Raw genomic sequence first — 17,372 nt, forward strand, 5'->3', positions numbered from 1 at the left:
CAACTAATTAATAATTGACTAATTCAGAATAATGATTTTTTTATTATTATTCTATGAATGCTGAAGATGAAGGTAGGATATTTATTCATGATTCTTTTATTGGTATCTTCTCTTTTGTCTGGTTTGTTTTTACTCGTTTTCTTTTCTTCTTCTATGTTTTTTTATTGTAGTGACGGACGTCCAGTGCTTGTTTTGGCTTTGTGTATGAATCTGTATAAAAAACCCTAACCCTAAATCTACATTGAAACGATTTAATACCGTTGGTTCAAGGACCTTTACGTGATTTATTATCAAGCATAATAATAATAATAATAATAATAATAATAATAATAATAATAATAATAATAATAATAATAATAATAATAATAATGATCAGAATCATAATAATCATAATCACAATAATTATAATAATAATGAAAAACAAACTAATATCTGAATTAATATATATGAAAATTCCGAGTTGTCTGGAACGCAGCATTAACACAACTGACTGCTGACGGTTGCCATTGCCAGGTGTCTGCTGCAGAAGAAGTGTTAGCATAGCTTAGATTAGCATTCACTTTATTTAACTTAGTGATACATTTTATTTTTGGTAAGTTGTGAATGTGTTTAGATTTTAACGTCTATTTAATTTGACCAAGAACTTAAGCTACCAGCTACTGAGCTAACATCCCTGTTTAAACCTGTGTTCACTCCAGCTAACATTAGCTAGCTAACATTAGCTAGCTTAGCTAACCACACGAGGTGCTGCTCTCTCTGTGGACGTTAATGGCTGATAAAAAAAACTGCTGCCAAGTACCAACAGTGACAATGACCCTGTTTTTGTTGAATAATATATTATTACTGGCTGAGAAAACCCAGTATCCAATGTCCATCTACATCCAGCTAGTGTGTGTGTATTGGTTGAATGTTGCTAATGCTAGCAATTCTTACCTTTCACCAGTAGAGAAAATGAATTAAACTGAGCCATGATCATGCTACCCAATCTGTACCATTGTGGATAATAAGTAGATAATTCCATGTTTTCTGAGTACTGGGCCGTGTTGGGCTTGAGCCACTAAATTCAAAAGTTGCTGTTTCAAATGTTTCTACTGAACATTTTAATGCCAACACCTCAGGGATCATGTTAACATAGATTTGTTAACATAACATAGTGGACTTTTGAATCAAAGCCTCGCTGACACAGGTGATTGGTTTGCTATTTTCAAAATCTAAAAGCAAATGGATTTGAGCCACTTCAACAGTTTTCTGTTTTAAATTGTGTGCCCTCTCGCTGTCTAAGATGTGTTGTGTTTGTGTCCGTCTCTCGTAGCATTTGTGAAGAGGTGACAGAGATGGCAGCTTCTAAGTGTAAAGGTTTCGTCAGGAAAAAGCGCAGCTCAGAGTTTGACATGGTTGTAAGCAGCCTGAGGAAGGAGAACGCCTATCTGAAGAAGAGCCTGGCCGAGTTATCTCGCCAGCATTGGGATCATTACAGGCTAGTGGAGGTAAACTTGCTCAAACATTCAGTCTTAACTACTAGTTAACTCATGTCAGTATAAACAGCTCTTACTGTAAACTCCATGTTATGGTGTTTCCTGTGAGCGCTGTGTGCAGTGATTGTTTCAGTGTTTGATGTACTCTTTCCTCTGTGTCTATTTGCAGAGATTACTGAATCTTGACACTGTGAAGCTGGACAAAGACAAGAAGACTGCTTTGCCATCAGAGCTGAATAAGAGAGGAGAGAACGTGACAGACGCGGTGAGTACGGAGAGAGTGTCTGGTTCCGCCAGAAAAGTTGAACAAATTGAGACGAGGCTTGTGAGCATTTCAACTAAGTGTCAATTTTTTAAAAGCAAGTTGCCAGGAAGAAGGTACAGTCGGGCTCATTTAAAAAAAATAAGTGACTGAATATAAGCAAGAGTCAAAATTCACAATATGTACTAGGTTATGGAAATCAAAAAAGTTTTTTTTTTTAAATAAAAGTGTCTCCTACAATTCAATATATTTAGCACCTAAACCATTATAGTGTTAAATGCTATGCAATAAATAGATATTTGGATTTGTCATTATAGAAAAAAGCCTCAAGTGTCTCAATAAGCCATGACGGTTTTGTAGTGAGCCAGCACAAACAATACCAGGAACCCTGAAAAATGTATGGGATTTAGCATTCATCGCTTTTAGCATTTATAACTGTGCTTTACTTTCTGCAACAGGTAAAAATGTCTTCTTGTTGTGTTGCTGCTTAGGGGGTTTAATTTGTCTCTTGCCTTCTCTGTCCCACTAGATGGCAGCATTTGTTTATAAATGTCTGTTTTGCATTTAGAGGTGGCAGAGGTCCCAACACATTGACATTCTAACTCCTGTGTTTGGGTCCTTTATTGTGACATGTCACGATGCCATAAAATATACTGTCATTTATCTGCATACACTATGTGTAAGGGTGTGTTGTATTTTATTGTTTTCTATTAGGACTTCAAGTCGGATGAAGAGGCCTCCAGCACCAGAGTCACAGAGCTCCAGAATCAGCTCAGAGATGTAAGCACTTTGTTGTTACTACACAGCTTGACAGGCTCTCTTCCGTTTGTATTTTTCAATCAACACCAAATCCACCTTTCTGTATTTTGTGTTACTTTTTAGTTTCTACTTTGTGTCCATTTGTTGGTCAGTAAGGCCGTGAGCTTGTGTGCAGAGTGAATGTCTTGATGAATGTTTGTGCACTGGGGCCATCCCACTGGCACAACTCTGTTTCTTTCTGTCTCCGTTTTGTGCTTCTCATTCTTTTTATTCAATCCCTGGAGGCCTTGGAGAGGAACAAGCAGTGGCTGGATTATGACCAGCACAGAGATGCCTATGTGAGTGCCATTATGGGCAGAATGTCATGGCAGGAGAAGCAGCTGAACGAAGCCAATCTGTCTTGCTCAAAGAAGCACAATGAAGACCATTCAGATGGTGAGCCAGAGGGGCAGTGGGCAGTGGGAACTCAACACTGGGGCAACAAAGGGCAACAGACTGTCACAACAAGTTTTTTAAGATATCTAGATTACACTGGCCTAGCCTGCTGCATGGCAGGATATGCAGCCCTGCACTGCATTTTCAAAACTGTGTTTTAATACGACATTGTGCATGTGTTAAGCTATGTCTAACATTGTTGATTGCGTATATAATTGTGTAATCTTCTACTCTTTTTAAGCTATTTTTATTCACTGTCTCTCATTATAGAGAAGAAGCGAATAGTCCAGATGCAGGAGTACTATGAAAGACTCTTACAGAAAGCCAAAGATGAGCTGGAGGTGCTCAGGGAGCAGGTCAACATCACCCAACAGAACCTGACAACAACCATGAACTGGTACGTCTGCTTAATGTGTATCTATACATGGTCTCATTCAAAGTTGGAGAATGTTAGGATGTTAGTCAGCCACATGACAGAATAGTTGATGTGTAGGTGCAAGGAAAGGGAAATGGAGTTGGAGGAGCTCAAGCAGCAGCTGCAGAATACAGACTTGAGTGGAAAAAGTTCACCAGAAGTTGATCATCACTCTGAGGATGAAGTAGAAGAACTGGCAGATAAGAACAAAGACCTTGAGGACTCGCTGTATGAGGAGAAGCGCAGGGCAACCAACTCTGAGCTGCAGGTACGTCTTTATTGAATCATTTTTCTCAGCAGGAAAAATAACTTAACTTCATTATGCAAAGTAGGAAAGCCACCAAATAAAAAACAATCCTCTCTTTTCTCAGGTGAATCTCCTCCAGAAGTTTGTGTTAAATAGTCACAGTGCAGACCAGGAGAAGATTGCAGATCTGGAGCGTCAGGTACTGTATGACAGTCATAGTCACTTTGTGTGAATTGTCTTAGATTTGGTCCCTTGAGGGCTGTTGCTAATCTGCCTGCTCTTAATGATGACACAGTTTAATAACACTTTGTGGAGACTTGGCAACCTCTTTGCTTTCCTTCCAAGGGAAAGTTATTCCTCACATAAGCACATTAATTTTGAGAATTCTTGATTTATCTGAAAAATATGCCACCCAAACCTGTACCTGTTATAGCTTTGACTTCATTATTAATCTTTATTAACTAATTAATTAAGATCCAGATTTCTACACAAGACCTTGAAGATGAGAGACAGGATTGTTCACATTTAAAGAAGCAAATGGTCAGAGTCCTGAAGTTGCTGAAGAAGACTGAACGCCAAGAGACAAAAAAGACAGAGGTTGGCATTAATAGATCATTTGACTACATTTGTATTTAGCAATAGTGATGAAACTCAAAGCTGCAGCTATTGATTTTTTAAAACTCTGGGCCAGAGAATTAGCCAGAAAACAAAGCACTGATATATCACCTTGTAAAGTTGTTATGGGGAATGTGGGAAACTATTGTTTAAACTGACATATGCAAGTCCAATATTCACTGCCCTTTTTGCTCTGTTTGGATCTCCCCTAACTCCTGAGGGCAATATCTGACTCTTTAGCTGCTAAATGCTCAGTTTTGACCCGAAAACAGGCCTGAAGATGAGAAAAAAACAGTGTTGTTTGCTAGAAAATCAAATGAATGATCCAAAATAGGCTAAACTGCTCTTAATATCTAAGGGGATATGTATCTTCTGCATGTTTGACACTATGAACAACATCTGACTGTCAATCATTATAAAATCTTCCCACCCTCCCAGCTCTGCAGTGACTACGTGACATCCTCCACTAGCAGACTCTCGCTGAATGAAAGCTTCCTGGAGTGTCCCTGCTGCGAGCTCGAGTATCCTGTCAGTCAGTACAGAGAACTGATGAAGCACCTAGAAGCCTGTTCCGAGTGAGCTGAGCCTTGAACCTCTGCATGTTCTGCATGTTCTAAATGTTCTGCACGTTGATTTTTGAGCCACGCTGTTCAACCAGAAGTTCAAGTAAATAAAATACAGTGTTCAGTTGCAGAGGTTGTGATTCTTGCTTTTCAGCCAAGATTACAAGTTTTACAAGTCACAGATTTAATTTATTCACAACTTTATTAGTTTATGACAAATACCTGAAAAGGTGATGGCATGTTGTGTGATGCTTAGTCGAATCATGCTGCTGCAGGTCCTTGATCCTCCCAAGTTCTCACACTGTTCAAACCAGATGAATAGCTCAAAACAGCTTGTAAGTTAATCCCTCTCCAGTCCTATTTAAGGCCATGGATTAGTATTGCTAGCAAACATTATAAGGAGTTGGAGGTCTGCGCGGTGGCTGTAGGCTTTGTAATGGGAACATGACTCCAAGGGCTAACCTAGCCTAACAGCTTTAGAACAATACGCCAATATGGTTTGAACACCTCTTTACCCTCTGTACATTTAATATGGAAACATTTTCATGGGAATTTAGAATATGAGCTTAACCTGTCTGAGAGCCCAGACATAACAAAAATACCCTCAGAGCATAGAAATAATACATGGATATAATACATGAAATACAAAGATAAACGGTAAACGTTTTTAAATCATTCCCTCCAGGGTTATTATGAAAAGAAAAGCCCATTTCAGGACAGACTGATCAGTTAGTGTATCACTCAAACCAGTAGTCTTACAAACAGTAAATAATAGTGAAATCCATTTAATTATATCCCTGCAGCTAATTTGAGATTTACGCAGCATTACCGTTCAACAGGTGCACTTATAAAATTAGGATTAACCCTCAGAGACGTCGCCTCAGACTCATTCAACAACAGAATAGCGTGTGTTACAATTATATCCAGAGCTCCTCAAGAAAGGATCCACAGCATCAAAGCATACAGCCGCTGAGAAAGTTGGAAAAGAACAAAAACAGACGACAGTTATGAGCATGGCCTGTAAGACCAGTGGGAAAGAGCAGAAACAATTGGGACGTTAACAGAGATACAACAAAAAGCACAATTGTGTCTGAAGCCGTTCATACCCAACTGGATGAATGTATAAAACTGCCCTCTGGAAGATGCTTTCACACCAAATGTGATAACTTTGTTGAATATGCCTTGTTGCATATTCAACCACGATTCCCACTAAACTACAATTGTTGCCTGTGCTGTTATTAAAAAGTAATGGACTGATTTTCGTGGCACTTGGTGGAAGGGTGGGGTTGGAACCATTAACTTTTGGAGCAGATTTGTTCAAGGAGGGTGACATCCAGGACATTTCCTTGACTTCTCTGAAAATAATTCATTCATTAAAAGAATCAGGCATGTGTGTACCTTATGCAACATTATGTGTTTGAGTGTTTGCAATTCTGGTTAATTCTTATATTTATTGTGATTTTCTGTGTTTTAAAACCTGAGAATATCAATACAAATAAAGAAGATGAAGTTGAAATAAACAACAAAAGTAAAAATAGGATTAAATTTATGCTCAACTACACAGCATGGGATTGTAATATTTGACTTCCATTCATGCAGCAGCTGGAGCAAACAGCATGTAAAGGGTTAGTCACCACCCTTCATCCCTCCTCCTCCTCCTCCCTTTCTCTTGTATCACTTGTCAGCTTCTCTTTCCCATTCATTTTATCAGGCACCCAGTGAACTCAGTCTGCACCTTAGATCCAAATACCTTTTCTATGGATATTGACCCTCACGCTCACTTACTCCACTTGAGAAACTTCACTTATTTTTCCTTCTTCTCTGAGTTGCACCACTCTGATCATGCTGCTGCCACTGCTGTCGAGACTGTGGCCATCTCCACTGTGTTCCTGGTCTCCGTGGCAGCAAACACGGGAGCTGTAGCCTTGGTAACCTGGGAACGCAGACTGCTGGCCAACAAGACCATCCTGACCCTCAACTTGTTTGTGGCCGACCTGCTGTTTGTCAGCATGATCCCATTGATAGTGGCAGTGCGCTGGACCGTGTCCTGGACGCTGGGGTTCACGGCCTGTCACACCGTGCTGTATGTCATCTGTATGAGCGGCTCCGTCACCATCACCACCCTGGCCTCCATCAGCGTGGAGAGGGTCCAGGCGATCCTTCGGATGCAGACTGCGCCCACTCTGAACCCGAGGATGGTGACCGCCACCCTCATCTTCATCTGGGCCTTCTCTGCACTCACTGCTTTACCCCTCAGCCTCTTCTTCACTGTGGTGGAAGTTGATTTTCCTGAGCAGGTATCAATGAATTCAATTGAAGTCAATGAAAGGAAAGTTCCACACTTAGTCCCTGTTATTAATGGATGCTTTCTTGTATATTTTCACTGTTTCCACACAGGAACGTCTACACATCTGTACTCTCAAGTGGCCTGACTCCACAGCAGAGATTGTGTGGAATATATCCTTCACCGCCCTGTGCTTCCTTCTCCCAGGACTCATTATTGTGGTCAGTTACAGCAAAATATTACAGGTGGGTTTATTGTGCTCTTTAACTGACAACAGGAAGTGTTGGAAGGGACCACTGAAAGGGTGACGGCCTTTTTAAGATCATGGAATCCCAGCTACTTTTTTAAGGAATAATGCTTTCTGTGCTCTTACAGTGAAGTGTGGAAAGACACTAACATCTGTATGTCTGTAAGTAACTGACAGGATGTGTTATGGTTCAGTGAAGTATCCAATAAAACAATTGATGTGGATCTGGATCAGGGGGTGGAACCAGGATTTAGTTTTTACTTCCTTAAGATTGTGAGATAGGGCATTTTTTTTTATAATTCTTGATTTCTCAGAAAATAATTAATGGATCTTGATGGATATTAGCTTCCTTTTTCTTCCTTTTTAGTGTCGCTGGGATGTTGCACAAAAACAGTATCCATGTTTTCGGTGGTGATAATGATTATTCAATATTTAAAACGCATTTTTCCTTCATTTGTAAAACTGTGAAGAAAGCAGCACTAACATTTCACGCCAACAGACTCTGACCTTCCTCTTTGTTCCCTCTGTATTAGTCATGTCACAGTCATTGTGGCAACAGACGTGCGTGTGCTTTATTAATTACTGAAGCTGAAAATAGGACGAATGTGTGTGACCTCAGAGCTTTGCATTAGCAACTGTCAATATTACACAGGACAAGCAGTCCTAGCAGTGAGGACATTAACATGATGCAGACAATGGAGAATGATACTGAGGAGCCACACATTGATTTTAGCTCTGAGATAAATGACCTCACGTCCTCTGTGTAAATCCTCATGTAGATCACTCAGGTCGCATAAATGGCTTCATCTCATATATCATATAATGTCACAAATGACAGAATGCCAGTTTTATGTTAATATTGTTTTATTTGTATTGCAGATTGCTAAAAGTTGCAGGCGAAGACTCCAAACCCGAGATAGTCCACTCCCAGTTGGCGAGTCTCCCGAGTACCACGTCTCCCGCCAGGATATGAAGCTCTTCCGCACTCTCCTGGTCCTCGTCTTCTCCTTCCTACTCATGTGGAGTCCCATCTTCATCAACACCTTCGTCATCCTGGCCAGAAACTTCCTCGGTCACCTGCACGTCTCCTCGACCGTGTTCTTCTGGGTGATGACGTTCACACTGGCCAACTCGGCTCTCAATCCTATTCTCTACTCGGTGTGCCAGTTCAAGAACGGCTGGCGAAAGCTCTGCTGTGGCTCTGCCGTGGTGCCACTGCGGAGAGACACTTAATACTGGCCTTAAACTTTATACACCTTGGACACTCTTTTCTAATGGTTGCTACGCTCCTGAGCTGGTGCATTCAAACTGAAAGACATTTCAAAGCATTAACACTATAAAGACATTAATTTAATAATAAATATGTTTAAAACAGTTTTGCTATTTTCAGTTCTTTTATCAGTCTACAAAAAATATTTTATTATCTGAACTACTCCTTAGTCAGCTAAACTAATAATATTTTTCATTAGCGTTTTGAAAATATCGTAAGTAAAGATGTTCAGAACCTGGTAGCAAATTAAAACATATAATTTAGTCACGTCATCTCCGTCTTTTGTCATCTGCAGGAGGAGAGAATTTGTGTCTCACATACTAACACGTGGCTGTTTGCTTGCCAACAAGAGTAATTAAACTCCAGGCAGCAGTAAACAATCTCCCTTAATCCTATCAATGGTTAAATGTAGCTGCTGTCTGACAGAGGTGGCCCAGCAGAGCCCTGCAGGCTGATGAGATAAACACTCCAGTCTCTCTCTGGAGGAGCGGCTGGAGATGATTTCTGAAATGAGGAACCACACTTCAGTCATTCATCTGATGTGACCAGCTGGTGAATAGTTATTTCAACTTGCCAGGTGTCACCATATCATAACAGTTCCTCTGTGAACTATGATTCCTCAGATCACAGATAACTGACCCTAACCCTAGACAGGAGATTTTCAAATGTCTTCTCATTCCATAATCTCTAAATTCGTCTCAGACACCACTAAAACGTAGCTTTTTAACAAGTGGTCCCTAGCTCCTCTTCACCTGGTGTTATTGTTTTATTATTATCCTAATCTCCTTAATTTACAACCTGTCTTTCCACTATAATATTGGCTACTTTTTAAATGTTTCAATAGCTATTTGGATCCAGGGACTCCTTTTCACTTTTTTAAGGATAATTCATGGATCTTGATGAAAGAAGTCAGGCATGTTTGGGTGGCTGATGTTTATGAGTGTGTGGAATTTGGTGCAGATCCAAATAAAAATCCAGACCCAGTGAATTTAAATGTGGTGTCATAAGGGGACTGCATGGGCCTTCTGAGTTCCCCCTCTATTGTGTTATGGATGTTATTGTGTATTTTGAGAAGAAATGAACCACTGATCAAAATATCTTATGATGAATTATCAGGACATCCCACCAAGAATGTTTCCAGTCTTTCTCCCTGCCCTCCTCTACACTGCAGGTCAGACTGCAGGCCATCATTCCCTGTGATGGGATTTGCCCCTCTAAAATGACAAGTGGCTGGATTTACAACTTAAGAAAGCTCTGGGGCTTTATGACTGTTGCGTCACTGTTATTAGTGTCCCCTAGGATCCCCTTACCCAGTAAGCCACTCACTACCTTCTGTTACCAGGGAGAGGGTTGGTGCTGCAGCTTTGGTCCTGTGTGCACTGAGGAGGCTGGGAAATGTCACAGTAGGGTCTGTTTCTCCTGGAGGGAACCTTCACTGCGTTGCTCTGCTCCTCCTCCATCCAGCTGTACCCATCTGAGGGGAGCATCTCTCTAACCCTAACCCTAACCCCCCCCCCCCCCCCCCCCCCCCCCCCCTCCCCGTGCAGTCGGGATCGTTCATCCAAACTCGGACAGGATGGCAGACAAAGACACTGTAGAGAAGTTCCTCGACAACAATCCTGAGTTTGCAAAGGAGTACTACGAGAAGAAAGTCAAGGCAGATGTGATCACTGCTGCTTTCAACAACCAGGTGCAGGTCAAAGACCCGTCCTCTTACAAGGATGTCAGCACCATCCAGGAGGCCGAGTTCATATTCGAGCTCATAAAGGAGATGGATGGCACCAACCAGATGGAGAAAGCCCTGCATAAAGTCCTCCAGAGGATTGCTCTGCTGATCCAAGCCGACCGCTGCAGCTTCTTTGGCAACAGGTCTCGCAATGGAACCCCTGAGCTGTGCACGATCCTCTTCGATGTGACGCACAATTCTGCGTTTGAGAAGAATTTCGTGAACCCCAACGTAGAGATTGTTTTCCCCACCGACATGGGAATTGTTGGATGGACGGCTCACTCCAAGAAGCCCCAGAATGTTGCTGACGTAAAGAAGGTGAGTGAGGCAAAGGTTAAACACAACCACACTATGTTATCTCTGCAGACATACGCTGATGTTTAGCCCAAAGTGTGAAGACTGATGAATGACATTCTGATGGACCAATGAAAATGCATTTCAGATATTAATATCAATTTATCACTGTGTAATAACATATTACTGCAGCTACACGTCAAAGTACAATAACTAATTTAAATGCAATCTTGTCAGAACATTTCTGTTGGAGTGATTCTCATGCTAATTTAAGATAAGATAATACTGTAGATAAGATAAGATGATACTACATAAGATGAGATAATACTTTAGATAAGATAAGGTGAGATATTCCAATGGGAAAATGTGCCATATTGCAGCAATAAGGTGGTAACAAAATAAAGGCTCCATTTAAAAAAGAAATACATCAGTAAACATGCATTATAAACATAAGGAAATATAATGTTTGTAAGTTAACCAGTTATGTAATGGTGCTAATAAATCATACTGCAGCATGCACGACTGAAGTTTGGATCTGTAATATTTAAACTCCATCCTGCCTTTAGTACTCAACCGTAATAACTCTCCTGTGTTTTTTGTGCGGTGTTTTTCAGGACTCTCATTTCAGTGACTTTGTGGACAAACAGACCAAATACACCACAAAGTGCATGATCACTGCTCCCGTCATGAACGGAAAGGAGCCGATCGGTGTCATCATGGCTCTCAACAAACAAGGTGCCGCCGAGTTCTCCAAGAGCGATCAGGAGGTGAGTGCGCGGGACGTTTCATAATCATACTGACCACACGTAGCAGAATGACACACGTACACACACTGTGTTGAGAGCCTGGGAGCCATGGTCATATCCCTTTCGCGACTAAGTAAAATGGCCAATTTTAGCCCCACAGCTTCCTGTCTCTGACCTGTATATTTACAGGCTGGACTGTGGGTCACCGTTATGACAGATCAACATATATAATCCTGTTAGAGAGTTGAAGCTGAGACGTTCTCCTCACGTCGTGTTTTTGCTCCAGAAGCCGTCCAAGCAAAGCTTTGCCAGAGAAGTGATCTGTTGTCCTAGAGGATTGAAAGGGACTGTTTCATAAAGCACTGTGATTCTTTTGCTACAGCTCTTCAACAAATATATGAACTTTGCTTCCGTGGTCATTCTCCAAGCACACAGTGCTTACATGTGGGATGTAGAGTCCAGGAGAAGCCAGGTAAGACAACATGGTAATGAGTCCTCTTTTCTTTTTTCTGACACGGTCGTTTTCCAGCCTTTCCTGAGTGGTTCTTTGTTTCCCTGCCACCTGTAGGTGCTGCTGTGGTCAGCCAGCAAAGTGTTTGAGGAGTTGACAGACATTGAGAGGCAGTTTCACAAAGCCCTGTACACAGTGAGGACCTATATCAAGTGTGAGAGATACTCTGTGGGACTGCTGGACATGACCAAAGAAAAGGTGTGTAGAGGAAAGTCAAGAGAAAAGATGAAACCTCAATGAGAGGTTGTTTTACTTTAACTGCAAACAACCTGTCTGAAGCTGCCTGTGCCTCAGCCTTTAGATGAATGGATAATAACACATAGTGACGTGATTATGGCCTTTTCCTCACAAGGAATTCTACGAGGAGTGGGCAATCAAACTTGGAGATCAGGAGGCATACAAGGGCCCTAAGACCCCGGATGGCAGAGTAAGTCCAACACTGGGTTTGTTATCGTTACATTATTCCAATGCACCAGTATCTGAACATTTTAAAGAGATATTTCCAAACACTATTATGTTCTAAACTTTCAGGAGATCAGTTTCTACAAGATTATCGACTACTTGCTGGAAGACAAAGAGGAGATTAAAGTTATCCCGTAAGTATCATGATGTAATGCAGCACTGGTACCATTCTTGTTTATGCAGGTTTATTTTCCTTTTTGTGGAGTTTAATTGCTTTTCCAATCTGAGTTTCTTACTCCTGTGTTAACTCACAGTGGCCCTCCTGCAGACCACTGGGCTCTGGTCAGCGGACTCCCGTCCTATGTGGCTGAGAATGGAATGGTAAGTTCCACATGGGTGTTAATATATGTAGTGCAAATACCTCAAGTTCAATAACTTCCCACAATGGTCTGCCCAAACTTTAATTTCCTTTTTTGTTTCTTCTTTCTTTTTTACATCTCCCAGATCTGCAACATGATGAACGTTGCTAATGACGACTACTTCGCATTTCAGGTCAGACGCTCTTCACTGACGCCTGATCACATCAGTCTCTTCTATTAAGTTCTCTTTGTTTATACAACATCATGTGGTTTGACTCATCCGACAGAAAGAAGCGGTGGATGAGTCTGGGTGGGCGATCAAGAATGTCCTCTCGCTCCCTATCGTCAACAAAAAGGAAGAAATTGTTGGTGTTGCAACTTTCTTCAACAGGAAAGATGGAAAACCATTCGATGAGAATGATGAACAAATCACAGAGGTATGAAAATTGGCTCAAACTCTTTTTTTAATCTTGTTCGTTATATTGTTCCCATAATGTCATAATGTATCAATTTATTTGTTTAATTTCTAAGTTAAATATTTTTTTCAGTGTATTTGTTAATTTATTGTCATAATTTAACTATGACATATATCTCGTTTTGAAGAAAGAGGTAATCATTTAAACTGCAGAGTGATTTGAATGGGTTTGTCCTCAGGCGCTGACCCAGTTCCTGGGCTGGTCCACTCTGAACAGCGACACGTACGACAAACTGAACAGGTCTGAGTGGGGTAAAGATATTTCCCAGGAAATGCTCATGTACCAGTCAAAGGCGACGCCGGAGAACGTGCAGACCATTCTGGTGAGCTGCTCCCACACTTGCTCCATGAGATCCAGATCCATGAGATATTTCTGCATAGAGTCTAAAATCACAGATCTGTAGTTTGACATTTGTTTTAACGATCATTTCCCTTCAGAACACTCAGGAGAAGTTTGGCTCCACACCTGAGGACTGCGACCAGAAGGAGATGTACAAACTTCTGGTGCGTGCTGTGACTCTGATGTTCTTAAAGATAACAATGCTTCTCATCATAACCTCTGGTTGTTGGTTGGTGGTTGTGATGCCACACCGACTGTTTGCACTGTGTTTCCACCGTACAGCGATCCAACATCCCTGAAGCCAACATCGTGGAGCTGCGTGAGTTCCGATTCAGTGACTTCCCCTTGTCGGAGTTAGAGCTCGTCAAGTGTGGAATCCGCTGCTTCTTTGAGCTGGGCGTGGTGGAGAAGTTCAAAGTCCCAGCTGAGGTACAGTATACGTTAGACAGGAAGTGTTTTCCCTGATCCACTTCTTGCAAAGAATCATCGTTGCCATCTTTGTGTTATCACTTTTGACCTGCAGATCCTGACTCGTTGGATGTACACCGTTCGCAAGGGATACCGAGATATCACCTACCACAACTGGAGGCACGGCTTCAATGTGGGACAAACCATGTTCACGCTGCTGCTAGTGAGTCAGACGTCTCTTTATATGTACGTCTCTTATTTCTGTCATTCATGCTTTGTGTTGACTTGACACAGGTTTTTCCTCCTCTGCTTTTCAACAGACAGGTAAACTGAGGAAGTATTACTCGGATCTCGAGGCCTTTGCCATGGTTGCTGCTGGATTCTGCCACGATATTGACCACAGAGGAACCAACAATCTCTACCAGACAAAGTGAGAGTTAGTGGGTCTTTGCTCGTGACTTCAGTGTCGAATTGATGCTGAGGAACTGAACTTCACTCATTTGTTGTGTCTTTTCTCCGGTGGATTTTCGCAGGAGTTTATCCCCACTGGCAAAACTGCACAGCACCTCAATTATGGAGCGGCATCATCTGGAGTACAGTAAGACTCTGATGGAGGATGAGGTGGGTCCTTAAAGTGTTCACATTTCTGTGTGTTTTGAAATAAAGTGCTGTTGTCTCACTTTGCTCTTCTGCTCTCTTTCATAGAACCTGAATATCTTCCAAAACCTCCAGAAGCGTCAGTTTGAAACCGTGCAGCATCTGTTTGAAGTTTGCATTATTGCCACTGATCTCGCACTTTATTTCAAGTAAGTAACAAAAGTATTTATAACTTTTAATGCCTGCTAATGATAATCCAGGACTAAATATCTGAAACATTTCTCGTCTGTCAGGAAGAGAACCATGTTCCAAAAAATCGTGGAATTCATGGAGGGGATTCCGGAGGAGAAAGACAAGATCAGCCACATCTCCAACAATGCAACCAGGAAGGAGATTTTGATGTAAATTCATTACTCATGACACACCGGAGAAAATCCACTGGAATGCATTTGTCATTTCACCATTTCTATAGCTCCGTGTTGATGCTCTCGGTGCAATTCAATCATCCTTGAATGTATTTTCTGCAGGGCAATGATGATGACAGCTTGTGACCTGTCAGCCATTACAAAACCATGGGAGGTTCAGAGCAAGGTGTGTTCGCTTCTCCAGCCCTGTGACATCATCACAAAGCATCGTTCACATGTCATTGCTTTTATTCATTTATTTTTTATCGTGATCATAGGTCGCTCTGATGGTGGCCGCAGAATTCTGGGAGCAGGGAGACCTCGAGAGGACAGTTCTCGACCAGCAGCCTATTGTAAGAGGAACTTGATCTATTGTAATGATGTCTGCATTTTTATGTTGTCGTAATAATAGCAATAATAATCATCTCCTCTTCTTCGGTCAGCCCATGATGGACAGAAATCATTCTGCCGAGCTTCCCAAGATGCAGTGTGGTTTCATCGATTTTGTCTGCTCCTTCGTGTACAAGGTACCATACACACAACTTCAGCATATTTGGCTTAGAAACAAACGTGTGTGTGTATTTGTTTGTGTTTGAACTTGATGCTGCTTTTCTCACACAACCACCTTATGTGTATCTGATGGTTTGCAGGAGTTTTCTCGATTCCACCCAGAGATCACACCCATGTTTGACGGGCTGAATATAAACAGGGGCCAGTGGAGAGCTCTCGCCGACGTCCACGAGGCCAAGATAAAGGCCATCGAAGATGAGAAGAAAAAGCTGGAGGGCGGAGGCAATGAAGGTGAGCGCCAACATGTTGCTACACTCCAGATGCTCAGTCGGTATTTACATTGTCACTCACTATCTTTCTCGTTTGTTCTTTTCACAGGTCAAGATGCTGGGAAGTCAAAGACATGTGCGATCTGCTAGACATCCAAGACCTCGCAAAGTATTTATGGATGTTTTTCTGCATGTGTATTTGTACAGTGTGTACGTGCATGAGCACGTGTTCACAGATGAGGGAATTGTAATGTGCAAAAATCCTCAAATCATTATTTTTGTATCCTGTAATGTATAGTTCTTCAGAAAGCAGCACAGCTGAGTCACATACGAATGTGACAGTATGAAAACAGACATTTAACAAATTCTTGTAAATACAAAAAGCTCCAGTGAACTGAACTTGCCATCTTTACAAAGAGTGAATGTCTTCATTCACTTGTGAATATTTATACTAAATATAATTGAAGAATATTTATGTGAATAGAAATATTAGGCTGCAGTTGCAATGCAGTTTGAACTGTTACATCAGAATATTTTTGGAATATAAACTACAATAAATGATCTTTTGTTGTAGTGGAAAAAGATGAATAAATAAAATGAGTAGTTCCCTTTTTTAAACTTGCAAGTAGCACCACGTAAATATCAAGCATACGTCCACGGCAAATGGTTGGAAGATGTAAGAAGATTTGACAGAATTGGATTTGTTATAAGCCACAAGGCTTTCCCTTTTAAGTCGCCTGCTTACATAAAGTAAAAGCACGGCTCATAAGTCAGCGTGTCCAGAGTACATATGGCACTGGAAGAAAGGGGTCAGCCGGAAACACTGTGCAGCACAAGTCAGCATGTACAGGAGAAATGACTTGTTTGACTGAAACGTCGTATTTACCATGTGATTATGTTGTGATTTCTTGAAATAAGAAGATGTATTTTTCCAAAATCCCATCCCACACTCTACAGAGAGTCTGTGACAGGACAACGTCATATCCTGTTTTATTCTGGTGTCTGTTTGCATAAGACCTTGCAAAGAAATTTGACTCTGTCATGCAAATATAACTTAAAAAAATTAAAATAAAAAGTGCAATAGCAACAAGTGTAATACATGATTGCAAACATGTCAATAAAGTTTATTTTCAAATCATGTCTGGTTTGTGCCTTTTTGTTGTATTTGACACATTCTGAGGTCAAAATATTAATTTTGCCTTTGTTGAGTTGAAATGTTTTTCCTTTCTCTCGCTCGCAGCCTCATTGACTTCAGGACTCACCCACATGTAAATGTCGCTCACCTCTGAGATCAGCTCAGGGGAGGTTTAGCCAAACAGGACTGACCAAACATCATCTCCTAATCAACCGCTAACAAGCTTACAAGAGACCTGCATTACTGAATTACTGTATCAGCTTGTAAAGCAGTTGGGACCAAAACAGTTAGACCATAACAAATATATCAACTCCACTTCGTTTAAATATCTGTCACGTGTTTTTAAATCTTTTATGACATTTAAAAAATATATATATTTCTTCATTTCTGTGTTGTTTATTAGTATATTATTTTGTAAACTTTGATTTAATAAAGCACTTTGTATGTAAAGATATGATTACATTTTAAAAGGGAAATATGTATTTACCCCTCAGTGATATGAATGAAAGATATTGAAATAGAAAATATTTTATTTATTTACTGTTTATTTATCCTTTTTTAACCAGGAAGGTCCCAGTAGGAGACAATATCTCTGCCATGTACAACCAATGAGTGAAAGATTAC

The 17,372-nt window shown here is 41.0% G+C and overlaps 3 protein-coding genes across 5 annotated transcripts; all 3 read left to right on the forward strand.

The window, feature by feature from the left end:
- The first annotated feature begins 464 nt into the window (after positions 1-464).
- Positions 465-4,901, forward strand: LOC117775873 (centrosomal protein of 55 kDa-like). 2 transcript variants are annotated; one of them, XM_034609417.1, is made up of 10 exons: positions 465-513; positions 1,313-1,487; positions 1,645-1,740; positions 2,452-2,517; positions 2,781-2,931; positions 3,202-3,328; positions 3,425-3,614; positions 3,718-3,792; positions 4,068-4,190; positions 4,647-4,901. In XM_034609417.1, the coding sequence occupies exons 2-10, from the start codon at positions 1,335-1,337 to the stop codon at positions 4,785-4,787; spliced, it is 1,122 nt and encodes a 373-aa protein (XP_034465308.1). In that variant the 5' UTR covers positions 465-513; positions 1,313-1,334; the 3' UTR covers positions 4,788-4,901. The 2 variants fall into 2 exon arrangements, with proteins under 2 accessions (XP_034465308.1, XP_034465307.1); XM_034609416.1 differs by having other exon boundaries at positions 499-592.
- A 1,384-nt stretch (positions 4,902-6,285) lies between these two features.
- LOC117775358 (free fatty acid receptor 4-like) lies at positions 6,286-8,719 on the forward strand. 2 transcript variants are annotated; one of them, XM_034608434.1, is made up of 3 exons: positions 6,286-7,068; positions 7,169-7,300; positions 8,182-8,719. In XM_034608434.1, exons 1-3 carry the CDS (start codon positions 6,529-6,531, stop codon positions 8,533-8,535), a joined length of 1,026 nt encoding a protein of 341 aa, XP_034464325.1. In that variant the 5' UTR covers positions 6,286-6,528; the 3' UTR covers positions 8,536-8,719. The 2 variants fall into 2 exon arrangements, with proteins under 2 accessions (XP_034464325.1, XP_034464327.1); XM_034608436.1 differs by having other exon boundaries at positions 7,169-7,276.
- Positions 8,720-10,148: 1,429 nt separating this feature from the next.
- On the forward strand, positions 10,149-16,708 carry LOC117775197 (cone cGMP-specific 3',5'-cyclic phosphodiesterase subunit alpha'-like). Its single transcript, XM_034608123.1, has 22 exons — positions 10,149-10,616; positions 11,207-11,359; positions 11,721-11,810; positions 11,907-12,047; positions 12,202-12,276; positions 12,381-12,445; positions 12,566-12,632; positions 12,756-12,803; positions 12,898-13,047; positions 13,265-13,408; positions 13,524-13,589; positions 13,708-13,854; positions 13,949-14,056; positions 14,154-14,263; positions 14,367-14,454; positions 14,539-14,639; positions 14,724-14,831; positions 14,958-15,021; positions 15,113-15,187; positions 15,278-15,361; positions 15,485-15,635; positions 15,723-16,708. The coding sequence occupies exons 1-22, from the start codon at positions 10,149-10,151 to the stop codon at positions 15,761-15,763; spliced, it is 2,544 nt and encodes an 847-aa protein (XP_034464014.1). The 3' UTR covers positions 15,764-16,708.
- Positions 16,709-17,372: the final 664 nt, after the last annotated feature.

Source organism: Hippoglossus hippoglossus, chromosome 15 (assembly GCF_009819705.1).
Source record: "Hippoglossus hippoglossus isolate fHipHip1 chromosome 15, fHipHip1.pri, whole genome shotgun sequence".
NCBI lineage: Eukaryota > Metazoa > Chordata > Actinopteri > Pleuronectiformes > Pleuronectidae > Hippoglossus > Hippoglossus hippoglossus.